Genomic DNA, 26,470 nt, shown 5'->3' on the forward strand with positions numbered 1-26,470 from the left:
TTCTCACACTGTCTAGCTTTAGCATCACCTAGAGGGAAGGCTTGTTATCACACAGATGGATGGGTTCCCCTCTCCTCCCTACCCCCGCAGAGTTTCTGATCCAGTGGGTGTGGGGTGGGGTGGAGAATATACATTTCTAACAGATTCCCAGGTAGTGATGTGGGTGCTGGCTGGTTGGGGACCAAAAGCTTTTCAGAAGTTTTTCAGGAGAGTAAAAACACTTCCAGACTCCTGTAATATGAATTAAGTATGTAAACACAGTCTGCACAAGAACAGAATGACACATTGGCTTTGGATATCTTTATTGGAGGATTAAAATGTTTGGAACTAGGCTTTCCAGGTGAAAGGTGTGAATATGCAGCGGGCAGTTGGGAGGATGTGGGGCGAGGTTGGTGCGGAGCCGATTGCAGTGGTAGCACAGTGGAGGCCTGCATAGAGGCCACATCGCCCACCACCTGTCTCTGCACCCATTCCATTGCTGTACTTTCATCCCTGCCTGAATCCTACCCTCTCTTCGTATCTTACTTCAGGTCCTATTTTTTCCATGAAGGTTTTTCCAACTGACCCTTGCCACTTTGACCACTTCCTTCCCTGAAGTCTTTCCTTCCCTCCAAAGACTGCTGGTCTGTCATCAGGCAGACACTTTGGTTTCATGGTCTTTTAAAAAAGTTTTCCACGTATCTTCAATGAAAGTGAAAGTCACTCAGTCGTGTCTGACTCTTTGCAACCCCATGGACTATACAGTTCATGGAATTCTCCAGGCCAGAATATTGGAGTGGGGAGTTGTTCCTTTCTCCAGGTGATCTTCCCAGCCCAGGAATTGAACCCAGGTCTCCTGCATTGCAGGCAGATTCTTCACCAGCTGAGCCACAAGGGAAGTCCAAGAATACTGGTTTGGGTAGCCTATCCCTTCTCTATCAGATCTTCCCAATCCAGGAATTGAACAGGGATCTCCTGCATTGCAGGCGGATTCTTTACCAACGGAGCTATCAGGGAAGGAAAATGACAGTCTTCAGTGAGATTGTCAGCTTCTTGAGGCCAGGGGCTAAGTCCTCTACTTACATTCCTCTTCAGCCCTAGCACAGTGTTGGGGCTAGTTTAAGGACTTGGAAAACTCACTTCCCAGCGACTGGAACCAGTGAGCTGGGATTTAAAACTGGATCTTCTGATCTAGATTCCAAGTTCTTTCTGCTACAGTTGTACTGCTTGCTTCCCAAGTCGGCTAGATGTCTTAAAATTCTCCAAAGGCCCCCTGTTGTCTTTAGGATGAAATCTAAACTTGGGCACAGAAGACAAGGCTCTGGCCTCCCATCCAGATTCTCCCCTATGCTGCTTCTGTGGGGCCATTTCCTCCGTTTCAAAGAGGGAGGAGGCCAAGGAAGGGAGTGATGGGCAAAGAGGAGAGCAGCTGCTTCGTGTGGTGTGCTCAAATGCTGTTACTTTTATTTTCCTTGTTATGTAATCTATGACTATACAGAAGACCATATGTAAATCTTGTGTGAGTTATTAATCATCATCGTTAATCATCCATCTGTGAGCCCATCACTCAACTTAAGAGTTAAACCAGGGACTTCCCTGGTGGTCCAGTGGTTAAGATTCTGTGCTTCTACTGCAGGGGGTGCAGGTTAGATCCCTGGCCAGGGAAATTCCACATGCTGTATGGTGTGGCTAAAAGAAAAAAGAGCAAGAGAGAAGAAAATAGAAACTAAAAACCAAAATGCATAACAACCAGGATGCAAAAATGCAGGGTTGACTACAAATAATGAGGTGCAAAACTTACTCCCAACTATCAGAAATAAATATAAAAGCTGGGGGAAAAAAGTGAATTAAACCATTATCTGGACCATCAAAAGTTCCAGTGTGCCCATCACCTTTTTCTGTAGATCGGGTGGGTTCTGCCACATGCTGCCTGGCTGCTGGTCCTCTGGAAAAGGCTGTTGGTGAGGGCCTTCTCTCCTCCGCCCTCCAGGACTGCTGGGGCGATGCTGGATTGTCTCCTGGCCCCGTTCAGCACTTTGGCCTCTACTCCGGGCTGTGCTGAGGAAGGTCTTGTCTCTGAGCAGGATCTCCATCCCTTGCAGGTCAGGCCGGGAAGCTGATGTATGTGATGCACAATTCTGAGTACCCTTTGAGCTGCTTCGCCCTCTTTGAGAATGGCCCTTGCCTGGTTGCTGACACCAACTTTGACGTGCTCATGGTGAAACTCAAGGGCTTTTTCCAGAGTGCCAAGGCCAGCAAGATCGAGACCCGGGGCACCCGTTACCAGTACTGTGACTTCCTAGTGAAGGTGGGCACGGTCACAATGGGGCCCAGTGCCCGAGGCATCTCCGTGGAGGTAAGACCTCGGTGAACAAGAGCAGATGTGGTGAAGGGCCTGGCTCTGCAGATTCCCGCGACCCTGAATGCAGGCAGAGGAGTCTGCCTCCCTGATTCCTGTCTGCAGAGCAGCTGCGCTTCCTTACCCTGCATTTTTTATCCTTTCTTTAATCACTTAGGGACGCTCTAGGCCAGGATGGGAATGGGGAGCTGGATTCACAGCAGGTAGAAAGCTTGGGAAGGCTGGCTTGCTGGAGAAGAGGAGGGATGGTCAAGGAGGGGCAGGTGAACTGTTACATGGAGGGACCACTCAAAAGTTTTGAAGCAAAGATGTACCCTTCCCTTTGACATGCTGTCTGCTTTCTTTCATGGTATGTGTGATGATTTCATCTATGACATATATTGAAAATGACAAAGATGGAGTGTGACAGTAGCTGGCTTTGGGATCAGTGAGAGTCTGTACCATCTACCACAGTCCCAGCACTGTGTGAGATTGAAAAAAAGAATAAACTACAGGGCCTTCCTTTTGAACATTTATGACTTAGTAAGAGAACCAGGCCCAAACATATGAGCTGTTTTTGAAGTTAGTCTGTAAGAAATGCCATAAAGGCAGCACAGATTGCTCTGGGAGTTCAGGGCGGAGAGCACTGCTGACTTAGGCTGTGATACCTCCTGCAGGAGTGGCCTTTAAGGAGGGATTTAAAATGTGGAGACCTGGGGATAGGTAGGTCCTCAAAAGCAGCACAGGTGGAGAAAAGGGCGTTAGTGGTCATGACTACTGAGACACTCCAGGGACCTCTAGAGCTAAGATGTCCTGACTCTTTCAATTCATAACACACAGAGAATTTGCCAAGACCCACGGGGAACCCACTGTTTGTTTATCCTCCATGTTTTCTACTTTGTAACACAAACGCACGTGGCAGTTTCTTTACTTATTTCTCCTTGTAGTTGCCAGTAATTTCCCCTGCCATCTCTCCAGTGAAAAACTGGGAGAGGAGAATGAGCAAGCCTAAGATCTGTATCCTTCAGCCCCTGTCACATGAGTTGGGAAATTATTTCTTAGGGTCAGAGCCCAGGTTGTATCTACCTTGGGAGTAACGGTTGGTCTTGAAGTCACTTATGGGCCTATGTGGCTACTTTGCCCTCTTGTCAATTCCCCCAACTCACACACACTCACAGACTCTCCTGCTCTTCGTTTTCTCTCATAAATTTTCCCGAGCTGTCCATGAATCTACACCCATCATAGCTGGGACTATAAAGTTCAGAGATAATTTGAAGGGACCGAGCTATGCTTCTGGGTCTTGTGCGCAGGGCTGTGTGTTGATAATCCCAAGCTGAGAATGTTTGAGCTTAAAGGGTACAGTGCTAAGGGTTTCCAGTTCCTGGTGTTTGAGCTGGATGTTTCCTGCGGGGCAGTTGTGGGTTGGAAGGTGTGTGTCATGGTCTCTGGGTTGGGGAAGATGGATGCAGAGGGCAGACGACCTGTCCGTGCCCTCACTCACCCTCCATCCCCTGCTCTTGGTCCCCAGGTGGAGTATGGCCCCTGTGTGGTAGCTAGCGACTGCTGGAGCCTCTTGCTGGAGTTCCTGCAGAGCTTTCTGGGCAGCCACACGCCAGGGGCGCCCGCAGTGTTCGGGAGCAGACACGATGCGGTCTACAGCCCAGCGGACACCATGGTCCAGTACATGGAACTCTTCAACAAGATCCGCAAGCAGCAGCAGGTGCCGGTGGCGGGGATTCGTTAGCGACTGGCAGCTGCTGGGCTGAGCTCTGTCACCGGGGGGCGTGGGGGAGGGCGGGAGTGTTACAGAAGGAGCAGGCGCTGCACCCTCAGGCCTCAGGACCCTGGAAATCCTGGGCAGACAGGAAGGTGTCCCTCCCTGTCTAGTTCCCAGCTGTGGCTTTTGTTCTGGGGCGCTGGACTCCCCTCCACTGACCCTCACACACAGTTGCTCCTGCGCCTCCCCCGCCACAGCTGTTTCAGGCCCCGCCTTGCTGGGCTTGGCCTGTCCTCAGGAACAGTGATTATCCAGAGCGGAGACGTCTGGAGCTCTCCTGCTTTAGGGGAAAAGGTCGGATGGGAGTCCTGCTGAGTGTCGGTGGGAAGGCAGTCTGTGTCACCAGCTCCTGAGGACTTGGTCCAGGTCCACAGTGGACTGTGTTGCATTTGGGCTGCGCTCAGAGAATGTGGCTGGGCCTTTCCTGGGGAAGGAGCAGGAGGCCAAGCTTATTTGATGGCTGTCATTTTCTGACCTGTTTGCTGAGGTAAATAGTGAGTTCAGTTTTCTAGGGTGTTGCCTGAGTCCTCTGAAGTCTCCGGTCTGGCCATCTTTCCCTTCTGTAGTGAATGATACTAAAGCACAGGCTAAACGGCTATAAGGAGAACCTAAAGTACAGAGGCTCTTAGGAGTTTATTTTTCTCTTCTCTAATAGTACAGAGGGAATTAGATAGTCCAGGGCAGACTTTAACTCCACAAGGTCATCAGGAACTTGGTTTCCTTTGAGCCCGCTGTTCAGCCACCCCTGGGGCGTTGTCCTTGGGCGGCTCAGAGCATCATCAGCAACATGTCCAGTTCCCCTGGGGGAAGAGAGAGAGAACAGTTTTCTTTTATAAAGGCCATGACCTGGAGTTGCTCCAGTCACTCTGGCTACACCTGGCTGAGAGGAGCTCTGGGACAGAGAGCCTCTTATTTGGGTGGTCATGTGCCCAGTTAAAATGCCGGGGGTTCTGTGACTGAAAGGTGAAGGAGAAAATGGCTGTGGGGGCCCAGTTAGTAGCCTCTGCTCTAGGGAGCTCAATGGACATGCCCAAGACTGTGCTTGCTATTTTGCAAAGAGCAGCCTGTAAGTAAGCCATTTGTTTCTGAGTTGGATTGGGATGGGGCTGATGTCAGAGCCGCCTTAGCTGGATTATTCACATGGGGACGTCACTTCTGCACCCCTTGAGTCAGTCTCAGCATCAAGACCTCTCCAGTTCTCGTGCGCCCAGAGCTCGGGGTTAAACGGTTGACCTGAGGCTCACACTGCGCTTCATGGTATCCTGAACTCTTACTCCTCGTCTCATGTGAGCCTCCAAGCTGCTCATTTGACCTCCATCGCCTGCCCACCACCCTCCTGCTACAGAGATGTTCAGTCCAGCTAACACTGAGGTCACAGTCAGAGCTGGTCTTAGGAAACGAGTTCATGTATGTACTGTGGGTTGTCCTAGGATCTGTCTCTCATCGAAAACACATAAAGAGAAATCGTTTTCAGATCTAAGTATTCAGATCTAAGTCTCTGTGACAAGAATCTATAACTCAGATCTAAGCCTCTGTAACAAGGTGGTGGTCACGTTTCCCTTTTAACTTTGGCTGGCAGGAAGCTTAGTTCAACTTTCTAACTGTAGACTCTGTCATCCGTGTTTTTGTTCTCACCTTCCTCTGGCTTTGTTTGTTTCTTTGTGTTTTTTTTTTTTTTTTTTTTACATTTTAAAATGGAGATATGTTTTAGATATTAATTTATACATAATAAAGTACATAGATTTTTTTTAATGTTTTTGGTCTTCTGATTTATATTGGCTCTTGTCCAGACTTACTTGTTTGTATTTTGCTGTAGACTGTTTTAAACCTTCTATGAGATAAGATAGCATTTTGAGCATAATGTGTTCCTGAAAATAAACAGAAATCGAATGTGGTAAATATGACTCTAGATTTATGCATTATAAGGAGGGATTCCTATTACTGACTCCCTCACTGTGTCTTTTAGATACAATCTTGGCTCATAAATTTCCAGAAAGTCTTCACTTTTGTTCTTTTCCCTTATTTTGAGCACAAATTTGACCAGATTTAAGTCCAGTGAACACCAGATCAATCTGTAAGAGTTACCACCTCACATACTTTTGTCCATCTTTGTCCTTTGTGTCAGTTAAAGCTTATTACTAAAAAAAAAAAAAGGCTAGTAATGCAGTACATTTCTTAATCTAACTCCACTAGCAAAGTTGCCAAAACTGAACTGGGAAAGGCCCAAATGTCATCCACCTTCTGTATGTAGGTCTGAATGGGACTTTCAAGAGTTAGTTTAGTATTATTGGCATATAATTTTTGAAAGATGAGGTTGAGTGAAAGTTGAGGAGCTTTTGTATAAAGGGAAAGGGGGCATGGTTAGCCTTATTTTAACAATAAAAAAAACTTGCACTCAGCTAGAAAGCGGGCATGCAGTATTTTGGGTTCAAGTCTGACATTCCTCCTTCTACACTAGACTGCCTTCTTGTCCCTCCCTCCTTTTTTCCCAGATGTCTTACCCCCTCATCATCTTTGAGTGAGTGAGTGAAGTCGCTCAGTTGTGTCTGACTCTTTGCAACCCCATGGACTGTAGTCTACCAGGCTCTTTTGTCCATGGGATTTTCCAGGCAAGAATACTGGAGTGGGTTGCCATTTCCTTCTCCAGGAGATCTTCCTAACCCAGGGATCGAACCCGGGTCTCCCGCATTGTAGTCAGACTCTTTACCGTCTGAACCACCAGGGAAGTCCAAGCTAACCCCAAAAGAGCAGAAACCAGGATGTTTCTAGGATCCTGCTAACATGTCACCTTGGTGGGTACCTCTTCCAGTCACAGAGAAATCCACTAACCTGCTGGAGCCATGCAGGGCAGCATTAAGATTTACCTGGTTCTCCTTCACTGTAAGATGGGGGATCATGCTGAGAGGTGAGGCTGGAGTCAGGACCAAACTTCAGGCTCAGGACTCATGGCTCCCAGCATGTGTCAAAGACTGGCAGCTGGACCTCTGTGGGGCCAGGTGATTTTAGGTGGAATATGGGATACATTTTTATTTTAATACTTATGCTTTATTCTAATATATATTAGAAATATAACTGGAACTTTTGCCTTATATGATGAGGATAAATAAGTTTTTTAAGAAGAGTCTTCTTAAAGGGAACTGTTAAGTTATACGATAGGTGATACCTACAAGTGGCAGAATCTGGAGGAGGAAGGTGGATGCTCGACTTTGGGGAAACGCTGTGTTCTCTTGTGTGCCGTCCGCTGTGTCCCTTGATGGTCCCTGCCCTTTGCTCCTGTGCGCTTCTGATTCTCTGTCCCCCTGTTGCCATGCTGCCTCCTGCTTGCTTGCTTTTCTTTTAGTCTTGAAAGACCAAGTCATCCCATGTCCCCCCACTGTGTCTGAGTGTCACTGAGTCACTGAAGGAATACCCAGGGATTGATCACTCCTTCCCACCGCCAGGTCTGCCCTAGCCCACTGTATCCAGTGTTCATTCCTGAGGCTTTAGGATGAGAGGGGTAGTGAGAAATTTTCTCCCCAAATCCTAGAAGGTGAGGGGAGTGGTTAGAAATTCCCACCTAAGTGTGTCCTCTAGGTGTCAAAGTGAAGTCGCTCAGTCGTGTCCGATTCTTTGTGACCCCGTGGACTGTAGCCTACCAGGCTCCTCCGTCCATGGGATTCTCCAGGCAAGAATACTGGAGTGGGTTACCATTTCCTTCTCCAAAAGTTAAGACTTAAAACTTCCCCCCAAGGTGAGTTTCTGCCATTGTGTGGAGTGATCCAAAATCAGTCTCTTGAGTTACAAGGGACCCTTGAGGTTCACACAGTTTGACCATCATTCAGTACCTGTAACTTTATACCATCCCTCCCAGCAATCATGAAGCCTTGACTTGACCTCATCTAGGGAAGTCTCTTCCCTGTGTATTTCACTTTTGTCACTACCTCTGAGACAAAAAGCAAAACCTACCTGATCTTTCCCTCCCAGGTTGTGGACACTGTTTGGTACTTAATGAGGAAACTGATCATTAGTTGGTGCTGGAGTATGAGCGGACTATGGTTCTAACTCTCCTGTAGGTTCTCAACCCCTGAGGGAGCCTCAGGAAGCCTAAGATGCCTTGAAAGTGGACACAGCTTTGTGGAGAAGTGCAGTTCTCTGGGAATAGGATTTATAGGGTTCATTAAAGTATCTCAAAGAGCTGTGATCAAAAAAAAAAAAAAAAAAAGAATCTCTGAAGGGAGAACATCCTGAAAGGAAAGAACAGGAAGGCGAAGATAAAGCAGGTGTGAGATACATCCAGCTGGCTTACCACACGAGACCTTCCCCTGCCTTTCGGACCTTCATCTCGGGTCCACCCCCTTCAGGGTTTTCCCTCCTCCATTTTTTGTAGTCCTTCATGCCTTTCAGTCGGTTTCTGGGAAGTTGCACTGTGTCCCTGCTCTTTTCTCACCTGTAGGTTCCTGCTTCTCTTTTCTCTATGTACACACGACCTCTTAGAAGTGAGTAGGAGGAATTATGTCAGGAGCATCTTTATAGCCCACTTTGTGGCCCAGGAGTTACTCTTCCATGTGACTCAGCCCATGGGGTCTGAAGATTACCCTGTTGTAATGGCATCTGTCTTCATGAGCATATTTTCATTTTTCAGGATGGTGTGATCGATGAGGCGAGAAATAGTTCATCGCGTCTGAAATGAAATTAGTGAGTTGAAAAGATTCTTGGAACTCTGAGGGCAAAGATCCCTAATTCTCTTGTGGTTTCTGTTTTATTTACCAATATAGCCCTGCTCTGTCAGATGGCACAGACCTGTTTTTCAAGGTTAATATGAATTCTACTGAGTTTTCTTTGGAGGCTTTAAAAAAGAATTTAGGGGCTGCGTTTGTATATTCTAGATTGTATAAAGGCAGAATTCAGTATTGAACATCTTCTGTCATGTGGGAAAGGCAAGGCTAGAGATGTGGAGGTGATAGGACAGATGTTCCAAGCAGCCTCCTAAAGGGAAGAGAACATGGCTTTAGAAGACAGATGGCTGCGTGCTTGCCACAGTACCGTCCCCAACCTGCCAGGTAACTTCAGTCACGTTGGCCTTTCTGGGTCTCATCTGTAGTGGGAGCGATGATGCCCTTTGTATTTCATAGGCTTGTTGAGAGGCTCAGGGGAGAAGAGGTGTGAGAGTGCCTTGTGGGTAAGTGATGCTGCCTCTGCTCTTGCATCTTTTTAATGGCACTAAAGGGACTGTGTGTGGTTAGGATGTTGAAGACGGGAAGCTACGGGTTCATTACTATTTGGTAGCAGATTAAAATTCTGCTCCAATGCAAAGGAAATAGTTGTAATAGAGAGCGAGCGATGTGGGGAGAGGGTCTGGAGAAAGCGTCCATCATACAGGTGTTTTTGTAACCAGATCAGTGAGCATATTTGTAGGGACTGTGATTTTACTCATAGGGTTGAGATGTTTACTTGTTCTCCTACAACCTAAAGGAAAAGAAGCTGAACTGACACCAAAAAAAGGCAGGGGGTAGAAATTACTGTATCTTCTTTATGCAATACATCCATTCGTGTTTCTCCTCAGTTCCCAAGTCTTAGTTGTCCCTGCTTCTGAACTGTTTTTGATACGGATGTATGTGATGGCTTTACTTGCAGCCAATGGTGTCTAAGTTCAGTGTTCCTGATTGTGTTTTCCATTCCTCATTGATGAACCACCTAAGCTGTTAACTCTGAAGCTATAATAAAACCTTTTTTTAGCTATCCTACATAAGCTTTTCCTATTTTAATTATCTAAAATAGCCTTTTTATTCTTTCTGCTTCCATCTGATGCACAATTCTCAAACCTGTTGGTATCAGGATTCCTTGATGCTCTTAAAAATTAACTGAGTACCCCAAAGAGCCTTAGTGTGGGTTGTATCATTGATACTTAATTAAAACTTATTTATAATGAAAAAATGATTAAATGATTAATTAAAACTTATTTATAATGAAAAAGTATTAATTCATTTAAAGGTAACAATAAACCCATCACATGTTAACATAAAATATTTTAATGAAAACCAACTTTTTTCCAAAAAAATTTAGAATGGCATTGTTTTATATTTTTGCAAATCTCTTAAATGTCTGGCGTAGGAGAAGACAATGGATCCTAGTGTCTGCTTCTTTAGTCAGTTTGTTGAAATTTGTTATTCAGTGTTGAAGAATGTGAAGAAATCCAACCTCACACATTCTGGAGCTTCCCAGGTGGCTCAGGGATAGAGTCCACCTGCCGAGCGGGAGATGCAGGAGCTGCAGGTTCAAACCGTGGGTCAGGAAGATCCCCTGGGGAAGGAAAGGGCAACCTGCTCCAGTATTTTTGCCTGAGAAATCTCATGGACAGGGGGAGCTGGAGGGCTACAGTCCATGGGGTCACAAAAAGTCGGACATAGTGACTAAACCACCCACCACCACCACAGTGATACTGTCTTCCAATAATTGGGGATGTTCTTTGATGCTCCATCACAACTCTGCTAAAGGTTAGTTGCAAAGAGGAATCTCAAATTCTATCAGTGAGCTTTCTGTACTCTGTTATATTACATTGATTAGTTTATTTTTGCACTGTGAAGGGCTCTTTTAACCATACACGATTTTGTAGCATGCATTGGTCATTTGGAAAATACTGCAGATCTTTTAAATGTTGACACATTTCATTATACAATATCAAAAAATCATATTTGTTAATATCACCATCAGTCTCAACAGAAAAGTCTTGGGAAGCTATTAAGCTCACAGTGGTGGATATATTTTCAAAAATCCTAAGTTTTGCTTGAGAGCTTGAGTTTGATCATTACTAACAAATGCTGTGGGGCTCAATTTGTTTATTTCTGAGGAAATATCTGTCAGATACCCAAGGCTGAATGACTGTTAGCTGTTTTTCCAAGTGAAAATGATATTGCATGAATTGCTAATTCAGCTCAAAATTCAGAGAAGTTGAACAAGTGCTTTTCCTCAAGAGAAACATTATAAGGCACCAAAGTGCTTTATGTCTCTATCTACTTAATCACATATAACAGCATTATTGAAAAAATATGTTCTTATATAAAACAAAATTTTTATTTTAGTGTTTCATCAAGCACTTCCTTAAAGTGACACAGGTATAATTCTTTTTTCCTGTGACTGGATGGCAGTGAAGACTGCGTTGACTGCTAGTACAATTTAGTGCCAGTTCCTCGATTTGTGTTACGGAAGCAGCAGTTTTACCCATTGTTATTTTTGTATCATTAGCGCAGATGTCATCACAGTGACAAAGGCAAGTAGTATCTTACTACTATGAAAACAGTTTTGATTTCAGGGATCCTCCTGAAAGTCTTTGGGTCACCAGGGCTCCACAGGCCACACTTTGAGAACCACTGGTCTAATACATACAGTACTGAGAATTGCTTTTTTGCAAGTACCCCTTCCTTCAGAAGTCTCAAGTGACTCCAAAATCCTTCACTCAAAAAAGCACCTATAAATGTGTCAGGAACTTTATTAGAGAAATAACACTGAATAAAATATGATCTTTATTCTCCAGAAATTTTCTTGAGTTGGGGAGCAGGAGGAGAAAATAGATAATTGAGGAGTTAAAATGTAAGATACGAATTCCTTAAAATTATGTTAAAGGTGTTAGCAAGGGGAGTGCTAAATTTTAAGTCTTCATTTGCAGGCTTCCCAGGTGACTAGGTGCAGGAAATGGAGGTTTGATCCGTGGGTGAAGATCCCCTGGAGGAGGAAATGGCAACCCACTCCAGTATTCTTGCCTGAAAAATCCCATAGACAGAGGAGCTTGGAGGGTTACAGTCCATGGGGTGGCCAAGAGTCACACGCTGAACAGGAACACTGAGCTCTTGAACCACATGGCAAATCCTCATCAAATCAATTAGTCAATCACTAGGTCTTATCGCTTCATCAGAAGATTTTATTTATTTATTTATTCCATCAGAGGTTTTTAAAGTGTTTAAGTTAGTTACGTTTGGAAATTTCAGAGTTGACTCCAGGTGTTGTAGATTCCTGCTTACACATGCACAAGCCCTTCCCCCTTCTTATTTTGTTTATTGTTCTTTGGCTTCTGTTGCTTCTCTATTTCATATTTACATGTGTGTAGCTTTGAGCCAGTGACTGTTGTAAGAAATATGTTTCTTTTCCTTGCCCTTGTATTTAAACGTAAGCCTTTTATCTGTTTCAGCCTTGCAGTCGGGTGATGTAACAGTGTTGGTCTTATTTGGAGGAACTCCCCCCCTCTCCCCAAACTATGTCAGGACAATGCACCCAAGAGGCTACTCGGGAAGGAAACTTTTTCTGAGGCTGAGAAGATTTGTAGAAATAGTCGCAGTTCTGTTTCCCTGGGGTCTCCACCCCACCTTCTGCTGAACTTCTTCAGTTTACAGCAGCAGCGAACCACTTCCTTAGGGGAATTTCCATAAAAAGGCGGAATCCCGACTGGGTCATCAGTGGCAAAAGTCAGACACTTGCTCACTCGCCTGGGAACCAATAGTAACTTCTTCAAAAGCTGCCTCCGGAAATCCCGCAGTTCGGAAGCTACATCTTTCGGACACCGTAAAAACATAGTCTTATTTTTAACAGAACAAAACAAAAACCTAGACGGTATAATGAGGAAGGCTTTCCCGCTTGGCAGTGGGAAGAGATGTTAAAGACTCTCCATCCAAAAGGAGTGCGGGGAACTCCCGCAAGATTCCTTTACTGTTCCGCTGGCTGATGGGCTGTGGAGAAGGGGGTGGAGATGGGCTCTTGTGAGTCTCTGGTCCTTTAAGGAGGAGGGACGGCCGTGAGACTCTGTACCTTTAAGAGTCTCTTTGTCTGGAAACCTCCTTATTTACCCTCCTGTGCTTCAACCAAACTTCGACCCGCGATTCACAACGCCCCTCTACGCCGCCGCCCCTTACGCCAGGCTCAAGTCGGCCGCGCGTTGGTGGCTAACCCTAAACTTGGCGGCCGCCGCGCGAACCCCCGGGGAGGATGTCTGTGCCGGGTCGGGGCCCTGCGCTGCGCCGTTGGCGCAATGCGGGGCCCGGGGGGCGGGGCTCGGGCGGGCGGGCCAATGGGCGGGAAGGGGGCGGGGCCGCGTTCGGTTGTCTCGCGCCCTGGTGACAGCTCGCGCGTGCTGATGATGGCGGTAAATAAGAGGGGGGTCGGGGGAGGGGGCGGAGGAGGTGGGGCGGCCGCAAAGGGGGTAGCTCCAGGGGGTGGGGGGGACGGGAACCGGGGAGGACGCGACGGCCAGGGATCCCATTCGGAGACTCGGAGGCGGGGACAGGAGTCTCCGGCACACTGGCCCTCCCCTTTAAAGAAGCAAAATCCTCACACACCGGGTGAGGGGCGACAAAGGCGGCGCGCGGCTAGCGGGCGGGAGGAGTGGCGGCAGGGGGCGGGACCGCGGCGCCGGCGGGCTGGGGGCGCCCGGGGCGGGGACCCGCGGGAGGCGAGAGCCGGCTGTCCTGGCGCGCCGGCCCTTTATTTTGGCGGGGTGGGCGACCGCTGGGTTTGGGGTAAAAGCCTGGAGGGGAGAAGGGAAGGCAGGCTTGGGGGGCGTTTCGGGGGAACGGATCTGAGAATGAGATGAGGAGGATTAAGGGGAGAAGGGGGTAGAAGTCAGGGAGAGAAGGAGTGAGCAAAAGCCAGCCAAGGAGGTGGGAAGGAGGCAAAGCCCAGGCTGGGTGATAAGGAATCCGGGCCGGGAATGAGGTTAGGAGGACCGAGCCCGGGAAGAGGGCTCCCCGGGTTAGGTGTGAGAGCAGGGTTCTGGAGGGGAAAGCTTGGTAGGGGATGGTAGTGGGCCGAGGGTTACAGGGGTAAGAGTTGGAAGTGGAAGGCAAGGAGGGACAGAGCTGGGGGAGTAGTTGGGAGTAGAGGGGAGAGAGTGATTAAGAGCCAGACGTGACAAGGGTGTGAACTAGTGCAGAGCGAGATGAGCTGAACGACTAGGACCGGCGATGGGTGGGAACTGCGAGGTTCTGAGAAAGGTATGGGTTAGTGGATGGGCAGTGGGTGTGAATTCTTGAAAGTGAGGAAGAGGGGAATTAAACACTGGACTAGTAACGAGGTGCAGTTAGGAATAAGTGTGGCCGAATTGGAAGGGTGAAAAGCAATGGACATGAGAGATGGGGCGTTTGTAGAACAATTCGGGGGCCAGAAAAGCTGAAAGGAGAAGAGAGTGAGGGTGTGAGAAGTGATGGCGGTCTGGGACAGGGTAACTGGGGAATTGTGTTAATCGCCTAGGTTCAGCAAGATCCAAGGTCCAGACAGTGAGGTAAAGAGACAAGGCTGAAAGCAGAGGGTGAGAGGAGCAAGGAAGAAATGGACCCCAGGATTTAAAGGATGAGATGGGGAGTGAGGGAAGAGAACAGGGTTAAGGGAAGCTTGGGGAGGCCTGATGGATTTCAGCCTGTGGGAGACTGCACAGGGGTGGGGATCAAGTATGCAGTTGGGGGAGAGGCTCCAGAAGGTCTGCATGGGTCAGGGCACAGGCGCTGTAGTGAAGGATCAAGAGTAGGGAGCCTTTGGTGCAGAAGAGGAGGAACCATGGTGAGTGAAAAGAGACCTAGAGATAGGGGCAAAAACTAAAAAGTAACAGTGGAGGTGGGGGATGCAGGAAAAGAATTCTTTGTTGAGAAGAGAACTGTTAGTGTATTGAAAGTGTGAGTCCTTTTGTCCACGAAAGTAGGAAATTCCAGAAACCTCTTTCTCTCTTCGAGGGATCTTGAATCTGCTTCCACCTTTCATGGTTTTTTAAATCGACTTTTCATGTCCACTTTGAAAGGATGAGACCCATTTTGATTTTGTTCTTGTATGAATGATGAAGTGTCAACTGGGTGCTGAGAAGCTCTGCCTTTTACTGGTGTTGCGATCATAGGAAACTGGGTTGTATTTCCAGTGTGGTTGTGCCTATATGGTGTGACAGTGTTGTGCTGTAGCAGTGTGGTACCTGACAAGCGCGAGGCAGTGCTCTCTCGACAGCATTTTTATTTTCAGTGGAGAGCACCCTGTTGTTGAGATGAATAAAAATGAAAATCTTTTTGTTTTGTTTAATCACCCAAATTTCTGCCTACTTGTTTTTGATGGCTGGAGAATATTGAAATCATTTCAGAGAAAGGCAAATAGCCAACCAGGGGAGTTTGTAGGGGAAGAGATTTAAATCAGGGTACTGAGGGTTTTAGATGCCTTTAGCTTTGTGTGTGACTTTTTATACTGTAGTAGAGAACTCACCCATTTGACAAAAATGGAAGAAAGAAAGGGAGATTTAGAATAGTAGAGGATTTTACAGTGGGGTTTATCTTTCAGTTAGATAATGGGTTTATGAGTAATTTTTATCATGACCTCTAAGATGATGCGTGCTGGAGCCTTGGACAGCTCCACCGCCTCTCCTGTTTTGTAGTTGTGAATAAAAAATTAATATTTTTCTAGAATAAGTTTTTGATATTTAAGACACTTTTGGGAATTTAAAGGAAGACAAGAAATTTGGGACAAAATTTAGGTTATTCTTAACCAAGTATTTTGTTTTGATGATTTTTAATCCTGAAGCTTTTACATTTAGCTAAGAATATGAACAATTATTACTTTGCATTTGATGGTACCAAAGGATAGCATATAATTTACTCAAGAAAAAAACCACAAACTGTTCTTGAGACTCTTATATGAGGTTATTTCATTGGTGTACATTCAGATACACAAATATGCTTTTTCAAAGTTGTGTAAATTTTGGATTGCCACTGTTTTCTGGGTATTTGGATAAATAGCAAAGATCACCTTTATGGCATCTGTGATAGTTAGCAAAGATTAGATTTTGATTAGTGGACATCAGAAACATTGGTTATTAATGTAGGTGAGTAATTTATTTATTTTATTTTATTTTTTTCCCATTTATTTTTATTAGTTGGAGGCTAATTACTTTACATCATTACAGTAGTTTTTGTCATACATTGAAATGAAATAGCCATGGATTTACATGGTAGGTGAGTAATTTAGAATATTAAATTAAATTTCTGGATTCATCTGTTGTGTTCATGGATTCCAGATTCTGTGGAGCAGGTGTTCAAAGTGACTAGATTGGTTTAGCAGTTTAACAGGATTTTTAAAAATTACTATTTTTCCTGCTCAGTTTTAAGAGGATTAGTCTGAAATGTTAACTTTCAAACTGCAGAGTAACTTTGGTTTGAGGCACCTGTTTCTATGAAATGTGCACGTGTTCCCTTCCTTTCTAGATGTGTTTGGCAGTGCTAGTAGGTTGTATTTTGTGTGTGGTATTGCCATTTTTATAATATAATTGTTTTGTACTTGATGTCTTAGTATAAATTATTTTAGACTTACTTGGTAATGAGGAAGAAGAAAATATAAACTACAAGATAAACCAAAGGACAGTCCATTTGGGCCTTAGCTGCTGTTTCTGTATGCTGCTGTAGTGTGTTGAATCTCCACTTCTCACTGTAAATGGTTATTTCTCAGTTGATATTTCTCTTTTAGTACAAATAATACTATTTGTCAGTAAGGAATTCAGTGATAAATTTAAGTTTTATTTCCATTTTTTCATCAAGCAGAATTCTACTCAGTTTATTTTGGCTACAATCTGATTTGCTAAGCCGAAAACTTTAAAGTTTATTTATTCACTCACTAGGTTGTATATAATTAAATGTTTTTCTGGTTAATCGTAGATTCTTTGGATGGGAAGAGACCTTGAAAGGACCTCTAGTTTATCCTGCAACTTCAGTCAATATCCCACTTAAATCATCCCAGGTAGATAAAAATTTATCCTCTTTGTGTAAATCTTCAGAGGTAATGTGGCAACCTTTGTAGGTAATAGTTTCCAGCATTAATTATTTTCTCTAATAGGACAGTCTGTAATCTATCCAGAATACAGAACAAATGCAGAACAAAATTACAGTATTTATGCTTGTTCTCTCTTGCCCCATTCTTGATACTATAGTAAGCAGACATTTATACTTGAAAATCAAGATGACCTTAGTTCTTCGTAAACTCAGTAATAGTAGCTCCACATGTATAGTGCTTTTGTGCCAGGCACTGTTGTAAGCTCTTTGCAGACTGTAACTCATTTACTCCTTCCAGTAGTCCTGTGAGGGTGGCACTGCTACTGTTCCCATTTTACATGTAATGAAATACAAGGTCCTTGAGATTAAATGACTTGCCCAAGGTTATATCCAGACATTTCCACAGCTACTTGTTTGATAGTTGATAATCTTGTAGTACAAATTATACTGTTTTTTTTTTTAAAAATCAGGTAATAACTAAAGGAAAGATTTAATCCTTTGGTTCATAAGGCAGGGTGAGGTGGAGATAGGGTTTGAACCTTGGCATTTTATGGGCAGTCTACTTTAGTATTACCTCTGCTTGACTGTTGTGAAGTGATCCAACCATGCTCTTCAGATTATTTTATCCCTAACCAGTGTTGTTTGCCAGTCAGTCCTTAAATTATCCCTATGATTCTGTTATTAACCATTTCTCAGTTCCTTCCTAGATGGGGAACTTGGGACAGACACCATAAGGGCTGTGTTTGATGCAAAGATTGCATCAGGGTTCCTACATGGTTGTATATTTTTCCTTACAAAATTGTATTTTTAAAACAAAACAAATCCAAATCAATAAGATGCCTAATTGTATTTCAGATTGATTGTTGTCAACTTTTTTAGCTAGAAAGAGGCCCTTGGCTTTTCCTCAGTGGTTAACAGTCTCTCATCTGCAGACCTGTATGGTATATAACAAGTTCACATAGGTTTGTACATGAGATTGTTTGCCCACTGAGGAAAAAATGGAGCTCAGGTTTCAGTGTGGATATCTATCCATAAATAAAATCTGTTCAGATTCTTGCTGATTTTTTTTCCTGTATTCCCTTTGTATGTGCCTATGCAAGCAACATGCTAAATACATTTATGCGCGCTTTTTGTTGTTGTTTAGTCACTGAATTGTGTCCGACTCTGCGACCCCATGGACTGTAGCCCACCAGGCTCCCCTGTCCATGGGATTTTCTAAGCAAGAATAATGGAGTGGGTTGCCATTTCCTACTCCAATGCGTGCTTTAATTTGCTTGAATAATTGATCCCCTCTTTTTTTTGTTTGTTTTTTTAGAACAGTTTTAGGTTCACAGTAAAATTGAAGGGAAAGTAGAGAGATTTCCCTGCCCCTACACCTGCATGACCTCCCCCCATTATCAATATCCCTCACCAAAGTGGTTTCTTACAATTGATATTTTAAAAAATAAGTAATAGTTTTTTATTGTTAGTGTTTTCTAAGTACCCAGCATGAGTTAAGTATGTGAATTGTTTGAAACTCAAAACAACATAAGGAGAAAGCTTCTTTGTGGGGATTTTACTCAATTTTTTTTGTGACTTTGGATTTTTTTACAGTTTTCAATTTTTATAGAGGAGTTTCAAAAATGATACAAGAAGTTTGTATACACCTTTCTTCAAATCCAGGAATTGTTTTATTTTGCCTCGTTTGTTTTATCATTTTCTCTCATTTGCGTATTTTTTTTATTTTATGTTGGGGTATAGCCTTGTGATAGTTTCAGGTGAACAGTAAGAGGGACTCAGCCACACATATCCTCACTTGTGTATTTTTAAAGAAGTAAGTCTGAAAGAAAAATGGATATGAAGGCCGTAATCTTAAAAAGAAAAGGGAAGAATGGTTTCAGTATATCAGCAAGTTGGTATGTGTTTGATTTCAGTCAAGCATGTGAAGCAAAAGAATCTCAGGATTGAACTTTGAGTGGATTTTGTGGTTTCATGGTTTGTTGTCCTCATGATACTTTGAAAACTATTCTTCATCAGCAAAAGCTGTCCTGGTCTGCCTTTTCGTAGGGGCCCTCCTTAGTACATTGGACGGTCTGCTCACACAAGGTGGTCCTCGGCATACGCCAGCTCTGGATGATGTGTGGGTGATTACTGCGTAAAAACAGGAGCCACAGTACCATTCAACACCTTGACTGAGACATATTTAAGTGAAATACATATTTTACCTAAAGACCCTTCTGTTGCTTCAAGGAACTGGAAAAGATCTAAGTGTAAAATAGACTGCCTGAGAAACATTGCTTGCAATTAATACAAGTAGGTTTGCCTTATGGTAAGGAGATGAATATAAATATCTTAACATTCTATTACCTCCCCCCAAATAAACCTAAATCTGGGGAGTCTTTTCAGTTGTGATATGAAGGGATTTCACTGACCCTCTCCCCATTGCCACCGTCCAGCTCATCCTTCATCTTTATGAAAATGGTAGCCTGTCCATTTGATAAAGGCATGAACTGCAGAATGAGGCCTGTCTGATTTCAGCTGAAAGGATTATGAACTGAATTCTAACCAATGTAAAATATAGCACTTGTAGCCAGCCCCCACCCCCCCCCCACCCCCGTCCCTGTTAAATGATCATCAAAGCTATAAAGTATAGCTCTTACTAAAGCTGGTGATAATAATGAAAAACACTTTGCTTTTACAAGGATGAGAAAATTACAAATTATTGGAAAAGCTTTCTTTCCAGTCATGTGTTATTGTTTCTGAGTCATGGGCAGTTTTAAAGACTATACTACTGTTCCTTTGCCATTTACATGTTAATAGAAGTCTGAAAAGTAAGACACTCTTCTGAAATTTCCAGGGTTGTTTTTATTATGTGTCAAGTTGTAAACAGCATTCTGTGACAGGTATTTTCTCCCTTTGTCTTCTATTGAGCTAATTAGTAATTTACACTCTAGTAACATCTCTTTCAGCCTCGCATTTTCAGCGTGTGAAAATGCCTGCTATTCTGCGCCTTCCATGCAACCCGGGCTGGCAAATGATGGGGGGCAGATGTTGGTTAGCACATCAGAAGGATCACGGATAAAATTTATTTTTGTGTTGTGTTTTTATAAACATACAGGCTTTTTGTATCTGCCCATCCCCTGCCTTGCTGCCCCCGCCCCTCCCCCATTCAAATAGAAATGTAATGACTTACAGTCCAGAGCTGCTGCCCTTGCTTCAACTTTGGATTGTTTTCTATTCTGTCTCCCACCCTCACCCCCACCCCCACGCTGTAGGATTTAGGGGGGATTAGCAGGGCAGTCTGGCATAGTTTAGAGCCCAGGAAGCTGGTCTTCACTGCTCCGTCCCTTGGACAGAATACAGAGCTCCTTGTCATTGTCTCTAGGAGCCAGCAGTGCCTCTCTGGCCAGGCAACTTGTGTGAGGGGTGGGAGGACAACACTGCTGCTAGGGAGTTAGGAACATGCTTTTATATGACACTTGATTCTCTCCAAAGCAAAGACAGGCCCTACCTTTCCATCAGTGTTTTCAAAATGCAGCTGCGAATGACCAGAAGACCGTTTAGAGCTTGGCTTTAGCACTTTGTCACATTGGTGTTCCACTCTTTCCTGGCCCCATGCTGTCTCTTTCAGTCTCTGAAATGGGAGTCTGACATGGATGTGTAGTGTCTGTCCTGTGTTCACTCGGATAGGTCGTGTGATGTGAGCATGGTAATGCAGCAGGAGCTTTTGACTTTGAAATAAAAGTCTTAAGGATCAGTTTGTTCTGCGAGGAATAGAAATTTAAATTGAGAATTAAAGGAAGGGTAGAGAGGGGTTTACTGATGTATCGGTTTTGACTCAAAACCTTTCTAGAATGCTCGATAATTTGTGGTACTTATTTTTGCAGTTAGGAATCCTCACTTATCAGGATAATAAGGTCACAATCCCTGTTAGAGCTAATTAGAGTCTCCCTGACAAAAATTGTTACCTGGAGGTGACCACAAAGAAAATCAGGTAAGAAAATGTGTGAATAGCTCGGTTCAGCCATCGTTGCTAATAGCATTGTAATCATAGATGTCTAGCTTTTGACAGTGAATCAGTTTTCATGAACAGAGGACATCTCATTTATGTTAGCATTCACTGAGTACGTGGGGCTATGTTAGTGTTTTGAATGTTTTTGTGGTTGGCCATTGCTAACATTTACTTTCTTTACTCTCCTTTTTCTGTGTTCTAGTATACCCACCTATATCCATTGTCTTATTTATATTAGATGTTCATGGCTAGATATTGATTACACTTTTGTGCTTTCACATCTAAAAGAGGTCAAAGGTCAGATTAATAACATGAAAAAATAAAATATCAAAGTGGCTTGATCACATGGGTATTGTGAGTTAAAAGTGAGAACGTGAATGTATGACTGTGGAATTGAATATATTCTTTTAAAAGAAACATTTCTACAATATATGGCATAGTGTGAAGAACTGATAACTGTTATGTTTCAAGTGAAAGGTAAATAATTGTGTCGTAGTGAAGAGATCAAACTCATTTGTGGTGGCATCACTGTCTATTCCCAAAATAGTTAAACATTAATGTTGTTCCTAGTTATACTGTTAATATACTTCTTGAATTCTTTTTTCTTCATAGGCCATTCAGCTTTGCCTACAGCTAAGTTCAAAACCTATTTAAGCTATAAGTTCTAATTCTATTCCTTTAAATAAATATAACATAAAACACAATTACTACTTTTTTACCTGTTAGATTAAGAGGTTAAACAAGTTGATGTAGCCAGTAATAGATGAGGATGTGGGGAATTGGAAGTCTTGCTTTTGATGGGAATGTAAATTTCTCTGAAGATAAATTTGGCAGTGTCTGTTGAAATTTTTAAATGGAGTATAGTAGCTTTATAACGCAGTGTTAGTCTCCACTGCTCAGCAGAGTGAATCAGCCGTACATGTACATACCCCGCAGTGTGCGTTCTCAGTCGTGTCCCCTCTCTGCAACCCTATGGACTGTACACCTCCAGGCTCCTCTGTCCATGGGATTCTCCAGGCAAGAATACCGGAGTGGGTTGCCATTTCCTTCTTCAGGGGATCTTCCCAACCCGGCGACTGAACCCACGTCTCTTAGGTCTCCTGCACTGGCAGGCGGGTTCTTTACCAACCAAGCCGCCAGGGAAGCCCTGTTGGAATTCTGAATGTGCGTATCCTCTGACCCAGAGATTTCACTTCTAGAAATTTGTCTTATAAATATATTTATATGCTTGCATGAAAAAATGAGTATAAAATTTTTCTTTATAGCATTGTTTGTCCCTGCAAAAAGAGTGATGTCCATCAGCTAGGAACTGGCTAAATAATGTGTACTGAGTCCATACAATGGAATACCATTAAGCTATTAAGGAATGCAATGAATCTCTTATTTGCTGATGTAGAAAGATGTCCATTTTTAAGTTGTTTTTTTTTAAGTCACGATATAGGACAATATAGGATATTCCTACTTTTGTAAGGTGTTAAGGAGTGCTATTGAGGTGTTGGTGTTTAGGAGGGAAAGTATTTACTTTTTGCACTTCCCTGGCAGCTCAGTGGTAAAGAATCCACCTGCCAGTGCAGGAGCCGCAGGTTTAATCCCTGAGTAGGGAAGATTGCCTGGAGTAGGAAATGACAACCCACTTAAGTATTCTTGCCTAGGAGATCCCATGGACAGAGGAGCCTGGCGGACTACAGTCCATAGGGGTCGCAAAAGAGTCAGACGTGACTTAGAGACTAAACAACTACAACAAATTGACTTTTTCCTCTATGTACTTCTGTAGTGGTTGCTTTTTATAAGCAGGTGAGGAAGGGGTTAATTAAGAGCATTTTCATGGAGGAAATTTCCGGTAGTAAGGGAGGAGTGAGAGGCTGGCCAGAGAGGAGAACTGCTCTGTTCATAAGAGATACATGAGGTATGTCAGTCAAGCTTTTAAGTAAGAAATGAGGACTGGATGGCAGGAAGAGGGGATATAGTGGAAGTGGAGAACATTTGGTGGAGATCTGAAAGGCAATGATAAAGAGCTTGCATTTGATTTGAAAAACAGTCTATAAAATGGAGATGAGGATAGTACCTAGTCCTATTGAGTTGTTGTCAGGATTGAAGTAAATAATGCATATAAAATATTTGTTTTAATTAATCAATTTTTATCTTTGGCTGTGCTGTGTCTTCGTTACTGCACGTACTTCCTCTAGTTGCAGCAAGCAGGGGCTACGCTCCAGGTGTGGTGTACATGGTTCTTAACCACAGTGGCTTCTTGTGTTGCAGAGCACGGGTTCTAGAACATGAGGACTCGGTAGCTATGGCACACGGGCTTAATTGCCCTGCAGGATGTGGAATCTTCCCAGACCAGGGATCGAACCTGTGTCCCCTGCATTGGTAGTTGGATTCTTAACCCATTGAACCACCAGGGAAGTCCTGTATAAAGTACTTAAAACGTGACTGACACGTAGTAATTGCTCAGTGTTAGCTATTATTATTAAATGAAAATACCTTATCTTTTGTAAGCCTGAATAAATTTATGTGTCGTGTGTGGTAATAATTCTGCGAATCCCATTGACAGACATGTAGTTTGGATTTTTTTCCCAGTAATATTGATGGTTGGCCTAACCATTCCTATTCTTCACCTTTGGTCCTCCCACCTGCTAACACTTAGAATCAAAATCTGAAATCTGAATACAATTCTAGAGCTTTAGACATATGATGTCCTACAAGTTGCTCTTGGGTTTGTTTACCAGTATTATCATGTATACTACCTAACATTTGGGGCCTGTAAAAAGATGGGAACAGATAATTTGGGGAGAAAAACATCATTTTCTATGCCCATGGGATGTGGAATAGATATGTCACTTTGCACCGAAAGTGTTAATCAGTTTTTGTTAGCAGTGCAATGTAATGAGTGTATTAGCTACAACACCTTCCTTGGCAGCCAGCAGTCCGCTTGTGAAATCTTTTAGGAAACAGAAATCTGGTGAGAAGTATTCCTGAGCAATTGAAATATCTTTGTGGTGGTGGAGGGGAGGGGGATTACAAGGAACAGATAAAGTAGAAAAAAATTCTGTACCAAAAAGCAGTTGTTTCACCACTGAGAGCCATGAAAAAGATGTTCTCCTTGTGGGCTAAAGATGTGAGTTTTTAGGGCTGTAAAGTGAATTCTTTTTGCATTTCGATGTTTCACTGGAGTTTGTCACCTAAAGAACTTCAAGGTATATTTCTATGTCATGAAAAATATTTATAATACTTTTAAGAATGGTGGATTTCTCATTTTATACTACACATTCTAATGTAAGTTATTTTCCACTTCCAGTTAAAATGTATCTTAAGGCATTTATCTTTTTGAGGTTCAAAAAAGTCAGCAGAAATAACAAGAAAAATTCATATTTAAGCACAGCACTTTGCACTTAAGAGGTATTCTGTAAGTTTTTATTGAATAAATTAATACACGCATGAATGAAAAATATTATTCTGAATTTGGACTTCATACTCTGTGATTTGGGCACAGCCTAGCATTGCTGTATAAAGGCCGTCTGTTCAGCTCCCGTCTCCACGCCCATGTTCCTCTCCTGCCCCACAAACACCCTTCCTGATGTGTTTGATATTGGTCCTTGATCCTATATACATCTTTATAAAATACTTAGTGATGTGTTTTGTGTGTGTATCTTTAATTCTGAAATTGTTCATCATACCACACTGCTGTAGAACTTGGCTAGACAATTCTCCTGGTAAAAATGCTGTAGATTTTACTCTAGTCTTGACTTTTTTGGTTAGCACCGTTTTAAGATTGTGTGTGTGTGTGTTGGGCTGTACATTTAGCTAATTGCTCTTAACTTCAGCATAGTGTTCTGTGGTGTGCATCATTTCCATAGTGATAGATGCCTAGGCTACCACAAACAGTGCTCCCAATAAACAGTCTTGTCCATGTCCATTATGGACACATTTGAGAATTTCTTCGGGATGCAGACTCAGGAGTGGTGTTGTGGCATGCGTAATGTCAGGCTGCTGAATGGTTGTATCACTCTACACCCCAGACACTGTGTTCCCAACCCCCCCAACATGTGGTATTGTCCACTTTTCTAATTTTTGCCATTTAATAATGTCTCATTTTACTTTGTATTTTCTACTTACTAGTAAATTTGCGTGTTTCTTCATATTCTAAGTGAGCTGTTTCCTTTCTGTGAAATGAGCATAAAAGATTGAATGTAGTATTTTATTAATATTTTTAAGCTGGAGGAACTTTTGGTTACACATTGTATTTTGCAAGATGTTAATATATTTTCTCAAACTTCAAAAAGGGAAGAGTGTCTTCCTTATGCCGAATCTTATTGTTTTTCTTCCTGGTTCCAAGAGATGATGAAACCAACCTTTTTCTAAGTATTCAACTTGAAAAGCCATAAAGTATGCTACAATTAAAGCATCTTGCTAATCTGTTCTCATTGTCTTCATGTATGCTGAACACTGACAGCAAGTGTTTTTGCCAGAACAGATTTGGTGGTAAAGTGCTTTATTGTGTTAGTTAAAGAAAATCACCCCTGGTCAGAAATCAGTGGATGCTTATAAAAAAAAAGCAGATCCAGCTGCTTCTCCTTTTACAATCTCCCTAGGTGTCAGAAAGCTGAGTTAATAGCAGGAAGCATCATCTCTTTGCCTGGAAAATTCCCTGGACAGAGGAGCCGGGCAGGCCATAGTCCATGGTGCTTAGTTGCTCAGTCATGTCTGACTCTTTGCGACCCATGAACTGTAGCCCCCGCCAGGCTCCTCTGTCTATGGGATTCTCCAGACAAGAATACTGGAGTGGGTTGCCATGCCCTCCTCCGGGATCGAACCCAGGTCTTCCGCATCGCAGGCAGATTCTTTGACAGCTGAACTACCAGGGAAGCCCTGAGTCAGACACAACTGAGTACATGACACACCGTCTCTAACTTGCCTGTCTCTGAAGAGCTCAACACTTGATTGAGAAGTACTTCTTAGCACTCTTTGAACATAAACTGCTGCTGCTGCTCAGTCGCTTCAGTCATGTCTGACTCTGCGCGACTGCATAGACTGCAGCCCACCAGGCTCCCCTGTCCCTGGGATTCTCCAGGCAAGAACACTGGAGTGGGTTGCCATTTCCTTCTCCAATGCATGAAACTGAAAAGTGAAAGTGAAGTCGCTCAGTCGTGTCCGACTCTTAGCGACCCCATGACTGCAGCCCACCAGGCTCCTCCATCCATGGGATTCTCCAGGCAAGAGAACTGGAGTGGGGTGCCATTGTCTTTTCCGTGTATATAAGCAGATAACATTAAACAAAGAACAAAAGTACCGTATTATACTTCTCATTTTTCTATGAAAGGGTATAGAAAGTATGTATGTGTGCTTAGTCACTTCAGTCGTGTCTGACCCTTTTCCACCCTGTGGACTACCAGGCTCCTCTGTCCATGGGATCACCGACTCGATGGACATGAGTTTGAACAAGCTCAGGAGTTGGTAATGGACATGGAAGCCTGGCGTGCAGCAGTCCATGGGGTCACACCCTACTGAACTGAACTGAGGCAAGAATAGTGGAGTAGGTTGTTGTGCTGTTCTCTAGGGGATCTTCCTGACCCAGGGATCAAACCTGAGTCTCTTATGTCTCCTGCATTGGCAAGGCAAGTTCTTAACCC

The 26,470-nt window shown here is 43.5% G+C and overlaps 1 protein-coding gene across 4 annotated transcripts in view; it reads left to right on the forward strand.

The window, feature by feature from the left end:
* The window catches only part of MED20 (mediator complex subunit 20), a 71,293-nt gene that overhangs the window by 4,403 nt on the left and 40,420 nt on the right, over positions 1 to 26,470 (forward strand). For 2 of the 4 annotated variants that reach the window (XM_020884291.2, XM_070456450.1), the window contains exons 3-4: positions 2,082 to 2,335; positions 3,846 to 4,037. In XM_020884291.2, the coding sequence (XP_020739950.1) occupies positions 2,082 to 2,335; positions 3,846 to 4,037 (446 nt within the window). Of the gene's footprint in view, positions 1 to 2,081; positions 2,336 to 3,845; positions 4,038 to 8,715; positions 10,047 to 16,735; positions 16,815 to 26,470 lie in introns of those variants that run through there. The other 2 variants (XM_020884290.2, XM_070456451.1) reach the window with 2 other exon arrangements.

This window comes from Odocoileus virginianus, chromosome 27 (genome assembly GCF_023699985.2).
Source record: "Odocoileus virginianus isolate 20LAN1187 ecotype Illinois chromosome 27, Ovbor_1.2, whole genome shotgun sequence".
Classification (NCBI taxonomy): Eukaryota; Metazoa; Chordata; class Mammalia; order Artiodactyla; family Cervidae; genus Odocoileus; species Odocoileus virginianus.